Source organism: Podarcis liolepis, assembly GCF_965112155.1.
Source record: "Podarcis liolepis genome assembly, chromosome: 7".
NCBI lineage: Eukaryota > Metazoa > Chordata > Lepidosauria > Squamata > Lacertidae > Podarcis > Podarcis liolepis.
In genome coordinates, this window is record NC_139561.1 from 83,947,436 (window position 1) to 83,959,578 (window position 12,143).

General features: G+C 46.7%; 2 protein-coding genes across 2 annotated transcripts in view; both read left to right on the plus strand.

The window, feature by feature from the left end:
• The window catches only part of LOC310712646 (uncharacterized protein), a 28,609-nt gene extending 19,757 nt beyond the window's left edge, over positions 1–8,852 (plus strand). The window contains exon 6 of the mRNA XM_083515919.1: positions 8,611–8,852. Coding sequence (XP_083372045.1) covers positions 8,611–8,614 — 4 coding nt within the window. The 3' untranslated portion in view covers positions 8,615–8,852. The remainder of the gene's footprint in view (positions 1–8,610) is intronic.
• The window catches only part of LOC310712671 (pregnancy-specific beta-1-glycoprotein 8-like), a 111,692-nt gene that overhangs the window by 38,995 nt on the left and 60,554 nt on the right, over positions 1–12,143 (plus strand). The window lies entirely within an intron of this gene.

The following is a 12,143-nucleotide window of genomic DNA, read 5'->3' on the forward strand; positions in this document are numbered from 1 at the left end:
TGATAAGGAAATACGTTAGCAAATTAAATGCCAACTTGATGCCCTTCTGTGACCCCTAGAATCTGCTGCCTGAGGTATCTGCCTCACGGCCAAACGGGAGGACTGGCCTTCATGCAGAGCCAAGCATCCACTAGAGAGCTTAGTAGGACAGTGGCCACCGAGGCTTTGCCAGTAAAGAGGAATTGCAGCCTGAAAAAGGAGGATACAAGAGAGACGTGTGTGTGTGTGTGTGTGTGTGTGTGTGTGTGTGTGTCATATTTTTCTCTCCATAAGACGCACCTGACCATAAGACACATCTAGTTTTTAGAGGAAAACAAGGAAAGAAAATATTCTGAACGAAACAGTGGATGTATGATTTTTGTGATTCATGCTGTGGCCACAGATGTGTGATCTGATGGTGAATTTGGGGTGACCCAATGCAAAAATCCTGAGGATCCATGGGCTTTTACCTCCACCCTCCCAGGCAGCCTCCTTTATCTCTAGCGCCAATCAGCTGCTTCCTTTCAACACTCCCTTCCCTCTTGTTTGCCTTAGTGTCTTTTCATTAGCTGGAGCAGTTTTTTGCTCCTCCTTTTCTTCTAATTTCTCTCCTTATTGCTTTAGTTTTCCTGTTTCCCCCCTTTGCAAATTTGCTGTCTTTACCTTCCCCGCTCCCAGGCAGCCTTCTTTATCTCTAGCATCCCTTATCTCTCTCCCCGATCAGCAAACGATCAGCGGCTTTGTTTCAACACCCATTTCCCACTTTCAAAAAAAGAGAGCATGATCTGCTTTTTGCCCCTGGGCAATTCGGCTCCAGGGACCGCACATTCGCTCCATAAGACGCACAGACATTTCCCCTTCCCTTTTAGGAAGAAAGAAGTGCATCTTATGGAGTGAAAAATATGGTACTTCACTGGTACAGATAAATAGTAATACACTTGAGATTCCTGCATTGCAGGGGGTTGGATTAGATAACCCTTCCAACTCTACAATTCTACGCTACCCCTCACCATAGTGACCTGCGTGAGAGCCAGTGTGGTGTAGTGGTTAAGAGCGGTAGACTTGTAATCTGGTGAACCGGGTTCGCTTCCCCGCTCCTCCACATGCAGCTGTTGGGTGACCTTGGGCCAGTCACACTTCTCTGAAGTCTCTCAGCCCCACACACCTCACATAGTGTTTGTTTTTTTGTTTTTTTATAATGATATTTATTGAAAAAAGAATTTTTAAAAAAATTACAAAGAAAAAAGACAAAATTACAAAGAAAAAAGACAAAAACAGAAAAAGAAAAAGAAAAAATAAAACCATCATTTTCACATTCTCCACTTTCATTACCTTCTTTCCATGACCTCCTCCTCCCATCTCTTGTATCTTGATTAATAATTGTCACAGCAAATCCTTTCCATAATTCATAATATTTTGTCATTACATTACCTTACTCTATTTTCATCTTATCTTATAAAAAACCTTAAAACTTAAGACTTAAATCTTATTTTTACCAGCTTCTCATAACCATTACCTTTTTACCTAATTCTTTAAACATTTTTACAAGAGCCAAGTAATTTCATTTCAACATTTTTCCAACGTTCATAAAACATTTCTGATGATAAAAAAAGAGAATAAAAACAATCCAATCTTCTTCCAGCGTCCCCTCCCCCCGGTCCCGGGATTGTCAGTCCTTTTTATCCCATTAGTCTGGCACATTAACCTGGTGATCTTATATCCGAGGCCTTCAAATCTCTTCCATGTCCCTTCTGCAGCTCTTCTTCATATTTTCCTTTCACTCGTGGGAACTCCAGCTTGGTAGTGTTTTTGACCCTTTTCAACAAATCAGCCCCTTTCTCACAGTCCAGACTAGACTCCATGTGGTATTTTAAGACATGATTCAAATTCCCTCCAAAGTTGGAAGTCCCAACAGCTCCAAACCTCTGACGGCCCATTGCCAGACTCGGAAAGTCCAAACATCCCTGCATAGGGGGGTCAGTCCAACCCCCCATTTCCAAATCAATCCAAACTTTGTCTTTCCAAATCTGGTTTTTTCCAAGTTCATTTGTCAAATCCAAAGGCTCATTTTCCTGCTGGGCCAAAAGTCCCTCCATCTCTGGCGCCCAAGATTCTGCAACATCCTCTTCTATCATCTGCTCTGCAAGGACACACTCCTGTTTAAGTTCCTGGGTGGGCTCCATATAATTTCCCACTACCTGTTCAAATGTTCTGGCCGCATTAGTCATCAAATCCGTCTTCTGATCCAATTAGGGCATTTATTTTACAGAAAGCACCCAACAGTGCTTCTGATAACATTGTCCTGCAAGGTCACAATTCCTTTCCCACGGTTGTAATCTGTGGCAGCTGCAAGCTCCCTAGAATTGGTTACAATTTCACAGTCCCCCTCTAGAGGGGGAACTTCTGGATGTTCTTTCTTTTAAGGACAATAGCAACAAAGTTTTTCTTTTTTTAAGATACTTTGTCAATATTAGTTCCTTTAAAATGCGAAAGGAAACAGTGGGATCACAATGTTACTCTTCTTTTAACTATCTGTCAAAAGCATTTGTCTGGTCAATGAGCTTCAAAACGTCAATTCTGACACCCCGCTCCAGGGTCAGGACGGTGGAAAGTTACTTTACTTTAAACTCACTTCTGCAGGTTTAAACAGTCCAAAAAAAATCCCCCTTCTTCTCCTGCTACCGAAGGGGGGTTCAACGGTTTTAAATGGTGAAAACCAATCCTTTGAAAGTATTTTTCTAAGCTCTAGTTTACGTTGTCTTTGCTTTCTTCTGACTACAAGGAAATGGAAGGCTGACTTCCTGTTTAGACCTTCTCGTTTCAGTGCCAAATTAAGGTAAATTTTTAAGTCCAATTCCTTTCTAATCGCCAGTTCTTATTTGAAGTCCGATTGTTCAATATTTGAGTACTAACGGGTGATTACTTTAGATGCCAAATTGTCCCAGGAAAAAGGCAGCGCTCTCTGGCAACGGCTCTGCGGCTTCGCTCCACGGAAATAGCAGTTGACTCACAGCACCGCGCCACTTTCCCCTCTTCGCTTCGGAGCCCGTTAGTGGGCTCCTTTGCGGGTTGGGGGGGCGCTAAAGTTGCCCAATGAGTCCCACAGTCACAGGCTTCATCCACCTATGATTTCTGAAAGAGTCCCCGCTTCGCCGCAGCGGAAAAGACCCGTTTCGCGCGGAGCTGGTCCCTCCGGTTCGGAGGGAGTCCGCCATTGCCGATGGCGCCACCCCGGAAGTGCCTCACCGAGTGTTTGTTGTGGGGGAGGAAGGGAAAGGAGAATGTTAGCCACTTTGAGACTCCTTCGGGTAGTGATAAAGCGGGATATCAAATCCAAACTCTCCTCTTCTTCTTCTTCTTCTTCTTCTTCTTCTTCTTCTTCTTCTTCTCAGTCTGCTGTCTAGGAGCTCACTGTGTTGATGAGTAATTTCCAAGCCCCTCTGATCTATCTCCTTAGACCACATCAGCAAGGCCACATCAGGAGTCCTGTCGCCTGGGCAGCCCAGAACCTCCATACACGCTGCCCAGGAAGTCACTTTGGCGCTGCTACTGCAGCGGTTTGGCTTCACCCAAGGAGGCACACTCCATTGTCTCTCGAAACAGAGGGATGCCAGCCCACAACTCTCCCATCCCTACCTTCCAATGGTGGCAAGGATAAGGAAGGCCACTACTTGGTACAAGCTGGAGCCAGTAGGCATTGGGAGCCATTTTCCTAGTTCTCACATATCTTTTGGGGTTTTTTTAGAGACTAAACCTCCAGGAGAGGACGAAGACGAAGGGGTAAAAGCCAAAGGCCTTCCTCTGGGGATCATCGCAGTGATTGCTATTGGAAGTTTTTTGGGGATCATCTTAGCTGGAGGCCTGATAACTTACCAAGTCAAAAGGAGCAAAGCGTAATTATATTTACCATTTGTTGTTTAGTTTATTTACTTCTTTATAAGGCATTTTGCTTTAATCTTTGATCAAACTGAATGGGGAGAGTAACAAAAGGAGTTGAGTGCTATCTTGTATACACTGAACGGGAGGTGGGTTCACACATTACATTCAAGGAGTGCACAGTCTGTGGACCTGGGGCACAAATAGTTGTATTCAGGTATGCACAGGTAGCATTCAATGGGTTTACAGTCTATGTAGTTGGTGACCCAGCAGCTGAGCAGTGCACTTAGGGGGGTGTTCCTGGGTACGAGCAATTTGTACCTGTCTTCAGCTACTTGTGAGAAAGAGACTTGGAAGCACAGCTCCATGCTGTGCACTGGGGAAGGGGCTAGCTGCCCGGGGGGTGCGTCTGCGAGCATCCCAGGGGGGCACCACCCGCAGCGGTGTCACCCACCTCAGGGATGACACCCCCCGGGGTAGGCAGCACCCACCGCACCCCCCTTTCTCCACCAGTGCTTGGAAGCACCTCTGAACCGTCAGGTGTAGGATTGAACTATAAGATAGCAAGCGTGAGGGGCAGAGGAGAGCAACTAGCTGTGATTTTATTTAGCTGTCATTTTATACTCCTTGGTCTAGGTTTGGATCTGTAAGGATCTCTGTTGAATGGGAAAGCCACTTCCGCCCTCCAGAGGAGGTGGGGTTGCGGGCTTCACGCTCCCACCACACGTGCGGTGGCTGGAGCCAACCTTAAAGGGCGGGAGGGTGGGAAACAGGAGCAGCTGGAGGCGGCAAAAGAGGGGAATCCCCGGCCGCGTCACCCCCTGGCTAGCCAATCGGCTGGCTCTGGGGGCGTGGCCTGACCTATTTAAAGGGGGCACAGCCGGGGATCTCCCTCTTTGCCGCCTGCCAGCAGTTCCTACTTTCCCCACCCTCTCGCCCTTTAAGGTTTTCGTTCCTTGACCTTGCTATGGACCTCGGTTGGTCGCCGTTGAGGGACCTGGTAGGAATTTTTCCACTTGGCAAATTGGCACCAGCCACTTGGTTTTCGCCAACCTCGTAGCAAATCGCCACAATTTTCTCGGTATTGGCGGTTAGGCATTGGTATTGGTATTGCTATGTAGATGGAAGAGGGGAGGAAGCGCCATCACCTGACCCACATATTGAAGGGTAGCCCAATAAAGGATTCCGGGGGGCGTGGCCCTGTCCGAAGCCTATGGAGGTGAGGGCCTAAGGCACGCCCCCGAGCGGTGACCCCAGGGGAGTTCCTAGTTGATGTGCATCAGCAGGACTCCCCCTACTGGTGGCTAACCCTTTCCAGACTTGCTGAAGCCGGATATAGTTGGTTAGGACCAATGCCTAAGCCAATACCGCTCACCACCTGTAACCAATAATGTTGTGGCCTTATTTTGCCCATTAACCTTAAAAATTGTGTTATGAGTCTTTTTTTCCACTGGGTGGGGGCAGGAACTCGCCACGCAACAGTTGGGGAGGAAGTAAATAAGCTGCTATCTCTGGCGTAGTCGCAAGGGGCCAAAGCGTGCTTCTCACTTCTGAACTCTTTGCTCTCTTTTTTCCTATTTCCTTAGTGCGCCACCAGTTGCAGAGGCACCACCACCGGTACCCAGCCAGTCCCAACCACCGTAAGTGCCAGGGTGTCAGGATGGGGTGTGAATGGAGCTTGAACCTCCCATTTTCAGCTCATGCGTGTCACAGTGGGAAAACCACAGGCAGGACTTGAGCAGAAGAGCACTTCTCCACTCCTGTGGTTTCCAGCAACTGGTCTTCAGACCAGTTGTTGCCTCCTACTGTGGAGGCAGAACATAGCCAATGGTAGCCTTCCCCCCAATTAATTTGTCCAATCCTCTTTTGAAGCCACCTAAGTCAATAGTCATGGGACGTGGGTGGCGCTGTGGGTTAAACCACAGAGCCTAGGACTTGCCAATCAGAAGGTCGGCGGTTCGAATCCTCGCGATGGGGTGAGCTCCCGTTGCTCGGTTCCCTGCTCCTGCCCACCTAGCAGTTTGAAAGCAAGTCAAAGTGCAAGTAGATAAATAGGTACTGCTCCGGCGGGAAGGTAAATGGCGTTTCCGTGCGCTGCTCTGGTTTGCCAGAAGCAGCTTAGTCATGCTGGCCACATAACCCGGAAGCTGTACGCCGGCTCCCTCAGCCAGTAAAGCGAGATGAGCACCGCAACCCCAGAGTCGGCCACAACTGGACCTAATGGTCAGGGGTCCCTTTATCCCTTTACCTTTAAGTCAATTGTCATCCCTGCCTACTGCAGGTGTTAGTTCCATGGTTCAACGATGCGCTGCCTGAAGAAGGAATTTATCTTATCTGTTCTGAATCTTCTAACATTCTAGAGGGGGTTTTTTTGGCAGGGGGAGGTTTTCTCTATACACTTTCTCCCAGGTCATGCATAATTTTTTATAAACTTCTATCATGGCACACTTCTTACTTGCCTTCTGTTGGAGGACAGAGCTGTGTCTGTCACGCAGCCTATCCTGAACCCCCATAACTAACCTGCTGGTATCATGTGTCATGAAGGACACTACTGATTAGCCAATGTTTCACCTTCCCTTTCCAGTTGGTTTCCGTGCATGGAATGATGTTGGGAGCCTAACCTCTTCCTCCTCCTCAGACAGAAAAATGCCTTGGGCTGGCCCTGGACCAAAGAGAATGAAGATTTGTATAGAATGGGCACGTGCTGTGCTATACAGTGATACCTTGGTTCTCAAACTTAATCCGTTCCAGAAGTCCGTTCCAAAACCAAAACACTCCAAACTCAAGGCGCACTTTCCCATAGAAAGTAATGCAAAAACTATTAATCTGTTCCTGACTGTTGAAAAACTACCCCTAAAATGCTTCTCACCTCCACCCCATCAGTGCTATCTTTTGAGATCTCTTCCTCTTTCTGGGCTTCAGAGCTGCCGTGATGCTTCTCTGCACTGCCCTAATCAGCATGATCTATTGAGATCTCTCTCTCTCTCTCTCTCTCTCTCTCTCTCTCTCTCTCTCTCTCTCATGTCAAAGCAGCTGGGCTGCAGAGCACTGCAAGAAGATTTCTCCCCCACCTCCCAAATCAGTGTGCTCTCTCACACTGGTCTGCAGATAGGTAGGATGCTAATTAGCAGCACAACACTAAAAGCGGAAGCGGAACTCTTTGATTAAAATGGTAGGACGCTAATAAGCAGTGCAACTCAAAACAAAGCACATTCGACTCCCCCCCCCCAAAAAAAAATGAGAACCGGAACGCTCACTTCTGGGTTTGCTACACTCGGGTTCCAAGTTTTTCGTGAACTAGGCTGTTTGAGAACCAAGGTAGCACTGTATGTATAGATGCACCATTAAAGAGAGCTACAATAATTTTAATTGCAATGCAGTACATTTCTCCATACTAATTTCATGGCCAGGCATACTGTCCAGATCATAACTGTGGGTGAGCAAATGCAATATCCCCCTTCTCCCTTACTGTGTCTTTAAACCAAACCCAAGCCACGTATATGCATGCCCACCATGCATTTAAAGCACTATGATGCCACTTCATGCAGTCATGGCTTCCCCCATAGAACCTGTAGACACCTCTTTTTCTAGGGGGGAAAAAGCCCTGACTCTATCCAGTGAGAATTCGATAACCAAGATCTATGGCTTAGCTAAGTAGATGTTCGGTCCGCCATGTTCCTTGCCCGGAAGTCCCGCCAGGGCTCTTATTCTGATGAACAAGTGGCCATGCTACTGCAGTACTCCATGAGTCGATGGATGCCGTGACAGACAGTGGGAAGGTGCTGGAGAAAGAACCAGTAAGGATGAGAGGGCAAATGCTGGCCATGTGCCACTTGAGTGCTGGTCGCCAGGGAACAACAGCAAGGGTCTGCTTGTTTCATTAGGAATAAAGAAGGCCAGAAGGAGAAAAAGGGGAGTGAGAAGAAAAAAGGTCCAAAGAAAGGAGCACCCAAAGCCCAGAAGTAAGTACCTGCCAGCCCTACATGGGAGGACCACAGCAGTAGATCTGTGTGGCGCCCGCTCTTTTGCACCGCTCATCCACAAAAACATAGGGAGCTGCCTTATGCAGAGTCAAGACACTGACGTTTAGAAGACATCTGAAAGCAGCCCTGTTTAGGGAAATTTTTAATGACTGATGTTTTAATTTACTTTTAATCTTTTGTTGGAAGCCACCCAGAGAGACTGGAGAAACCCAGCCAGATGGGCAGGGTATAAATAATAAGTTGTTGTTGTTGTTATCCAGCTCAGTAGCGTCTACATTCATGGGCAGCAGGACTTAAGGCTTTCAGATCGGGTGGTTGCCTAAGAGGTTTTTTTCAGGACTCCGGTTCATCTAGCCAAAATCAACAAACCCCTATCTCACAACTTTGTTGGAGAGGCTGTGGGAACTTTGGAACATGCTTTCATGAAAAATTGTTTATATATTTTGGACCAGGGTCTTGGATATTATCTCCAAAATGGTTAAACAGCCTCTCTTGCCAAACCCTGCCTCGGCCTTGATTTCACTAAACCCTACTATCCAGCATAATGATTTAATTCTTGTCGTGGTGTTGCGTTGTACCAGAAGCGATTTAGTCATGCTGGCAACATGACCCAGAAAGCTGTCTGCAGACAAACGCCGGCTCCCTCGGCCTGAAAGTGGAGTTGAGTGCCACACCCCATAGTTGAATCCAATTGGACTTAACCATCCAGAGGTCCTTTACCTTTCCTTATTTCTGCTCTCCATCCTCTGATTCTAGACTGCTTCTCTTCCAGGTAAAAGCAAAAAGAGTAAGAGAGAGATCGTCCTGGTCAACAATTTTGTCAGCCTTCCAGACTGGAGCAGCATCGACCATTTCCCCCACTCTGCCAAGAAGAGAAGCTCCGCTTGAAATATCTACTTGAAATCTACTTGAAAAATCACGATGAAATGATTTAAGGCCCTTGTGATTCACCCACAGCCCCTGGGGCAGATAGAACATTATGTCCCCTGAGGCAATAAAAGCCTCCAATGCCCACTTCTGCTGTGCCCATATTCCTTTGCCAGGGTCTGATGGGATGGCTCTCTCCATATTCCACTGTAACACATAATATTATGGCAATATACCTGAAGGAGCGTCTCCACCCCCATCGTTCAACTGAGATCCAACGCCGAGGGCTTTCTGGCGGTTCCCTCATTGCGAGAAGTGAGGTTACAGGAAACCAGACAGAGGGCCTTCTCAGTAGTGGCACCCACCCTGTGGAACGCCCTCCCTTCAGATGTGAAGGAAATAAGTAGTTATCCTATCTTTAAAAGACATCTGAAGGCAGCCCTGTTCAGGGAAGTTTTTAATATTTAACGCTGTACTGTTTTTAACATTTGATTTGGAGCCGCCCAGAGTGGCTGGGGAAACTCAGCCAGATGGGCGGGGTATAAATAATAAATTATTATTATTATATTATTATTATTATTATTACAATATTGGTTGGGGTAGGGGGCTGCGGTGGGTCCTGGCGGGAAGTGAAACTCAGTGATTGTGAGGAACGGGGCAGTCTATCGGTTTCAGTGTTTCTCTGTTTCTTCCATTCTTACATTCTTATGTTCATTTCTCCACATTTCCACATCATTTTGTGAGTTGTTTCTAAGATGTCCTCCTGAAAACCCACCAGCGTTTTAGCGCAAATTTCTCTTCACATGCACATTTATGTATGCAGCGCTCACCTTTTTAGCAAAGCAAGGCCTGCCCTTTTTGCACATTGTTGTCACTAACATGTTCATTTTTATGCACACTTTGTCTCAATATGTGCATTTTTGTACACAGCTCTTGGCCGAAGAACTGAGTCGCAAAATTCATGAAAGTGAAAATTTCAAAGGCTGTCTGTCTTTTGTCTTGGGAACTGTGAATTAGGCAAATTCGTCCTCATGTGAATGGAATGAAATTCCAGAAGTGGTTCCATGCTGTAAAATAAGAAGACCATCAACTTGGTGGTCATTGCCTTCTGTGGGAGGGAGTTCCATAGTTTAACAATGCACTGCTTATAGAGGTGCAGTGGTACCTTGGGTTACAGTTGCTTCAGCTTACAGAAGCTTCAGATTACAGACTCCGCTAACCCAGAAATAGTACCTCGGGTTAAGAACTTTGCTCCAGGATGAGAACAGAAATCGCGTGGTGGCAGTGGGAGGCCCCATGAGCTAAAGTGGTGCTTCAGGTTAAGAACGGACCTCCGGAAAGAATTAAGTTCTTAACCCGAGGTACCACTGTACTTTCTTTTTTCTGTTCTGAATCCTCCAACGTTCTGCTCCAGTAGATGTTCACAAGCTCTAACTTTATGAGAGAGGGAGGAAAAACTTTCCTCCACCCACTTTTATAATTTTATAAACTTCTAACACATCATTTCTTACTTTACCTTTTCTCTTTTCCCCCATATCAATTTTTACGAAGCCTCCAAAAACATTTCAAAGCATTTATCATCATATACAATTGCTTTTTAACAACCAAAGTTTCTTCTTCACTTCCCACCCTTTCCTGATGTTTGATTGTTTTTTACTCCTTTTTATTAGCTGTTTTATAACACACATATTTTTATTATCTAAACCCCGCTACCGGTTAAATCTTTCAGTCATCTGCTGCTTATATTTCAAATCCTGCCAGTGACTTAATATATAAGTGATAACTTGGTAGATCATCCACCAGTGGTCTCCATTCCTCCCTAAGATCCTCGTCATTATGTCCTCTTAATTTTACAGTTAATTTTGCCATTTCAGCATCGTCCAGCAGTTTCATAACCCATTTCTCCTCCGCTGGTAATCCATTCTCTTTCCACCAAGGCTGCCATACATCCAGAAAATTCAGGACATAACTGGAATTCATTTGCCGAAAATTGTGTTCAGGCAGAATTTTCGGAAATTGCTAAAAAACGTCTGGGAAAAGCCAGGCATATGGCACCCCATATTTGAAGTGTTTTCTAAAAACAACAACAGCACATCTTTAAAACTTCTTTGTCCAAAAAAAGGTGCATATAAAGTTCTAACTGCTGTTGTCATGTGCATAAATAAACTAGTCTGCTTTCTTCAGACCTCCATCCCCATTATTCTAGTAAACAAGGCTTCGGGCTTTTTTGTGATTATAGGGATTATAAATTTAAACATCGTTTTTCAATTCATTATACAATGGTACCTCGGTTTTCAAACGTCATCCGTCCTGGAAGACCGTCCGAGTTCCGAAACATTCGAAAACCGAAAACTCAATAGCCGATAGCTAGGCCTCAGGATCTTGCACTCGGGAAGTCACATGGCATGTTCAATTTCTGAGGCGTGTTCGAAAACCGAAGCATTTACTTCCAGGTTTATGGCATTCGAGAACTGAAATGTTTGTCAATGGAGACGTTCAAAAACCGAGTCACCACTGTGTATCATTCCCCCACCCATTTCCACAGGGCCACCACATGTGATAAAATGCCCCTTCTTCCTGTTCTCACTTAACCTTTTCTCTAGACTAAAAAGCACCAAATGCATCAGTCTTTCCTCATAAGGGAATTGCTCCAGCCCCTTGAGCATTTTGGCTGGCCTTGGCTAAGCTCCCAGAGTCGCATGATGGGCAGATGGAACATAAGTGCTCATGTCCTGCTTAGCTGTGATGGCCTGGGAATCTGATTCAGAATCTGAACCTGAGGAGTCCCCGCCTCCAGAGCCGGCTGAGCCGGGGCAGCAGCTTGAATCTGAAGGGCCTGCACCTGTGCCGGATCCTCAGGAGCAGACACCAGATGTATCCACTCTGGCTCCGGAGGTGATTGAGGACCCATTGCCTGCAGGTGCGCCTCTCCCAGCCCTGTCAGGGGAAGGTGAGCCTCCCCCTGGGTCCAGTAACCCTCCAGCCTCTCCTGAGCTGCAGAGGCTCAGGGCAGAGAGGCGGAGGGAACTGGGTTCTCTCAGGAGGAGTGCTCACCTTAAGGCCAGGAGAGGCAGGTCATCTGTGGGCTGGGACCTCCCCTGGCCTCAGAGGAGATAAACGCCAGTCAGCCCAGTCCCAAGTTGCGGGAGCAACGAAGTTGGAAACCTGTTTCTGCCAGCACCCAGACCTGTTTCTCCGGAGTTCCCGACCACGCCTGGCTTCTTGCTTTGGACCCCACTTCACCCTTGGTGGACAGTCTCCAGACACTCAGCCCAGGACCAGACTCTGACCACGCCTCACGGTACCACCACCCCCCCCGGGACCAGCACATTAGCAGTGCTGAGGGTAACTGTTAGGTTTCTGTTTGTGCCACTAGTGCAGTGCTTGGAGTCACAGGACTCTGTTTACATTCCAGGGATTCCAGACTGTTGGAAGTCT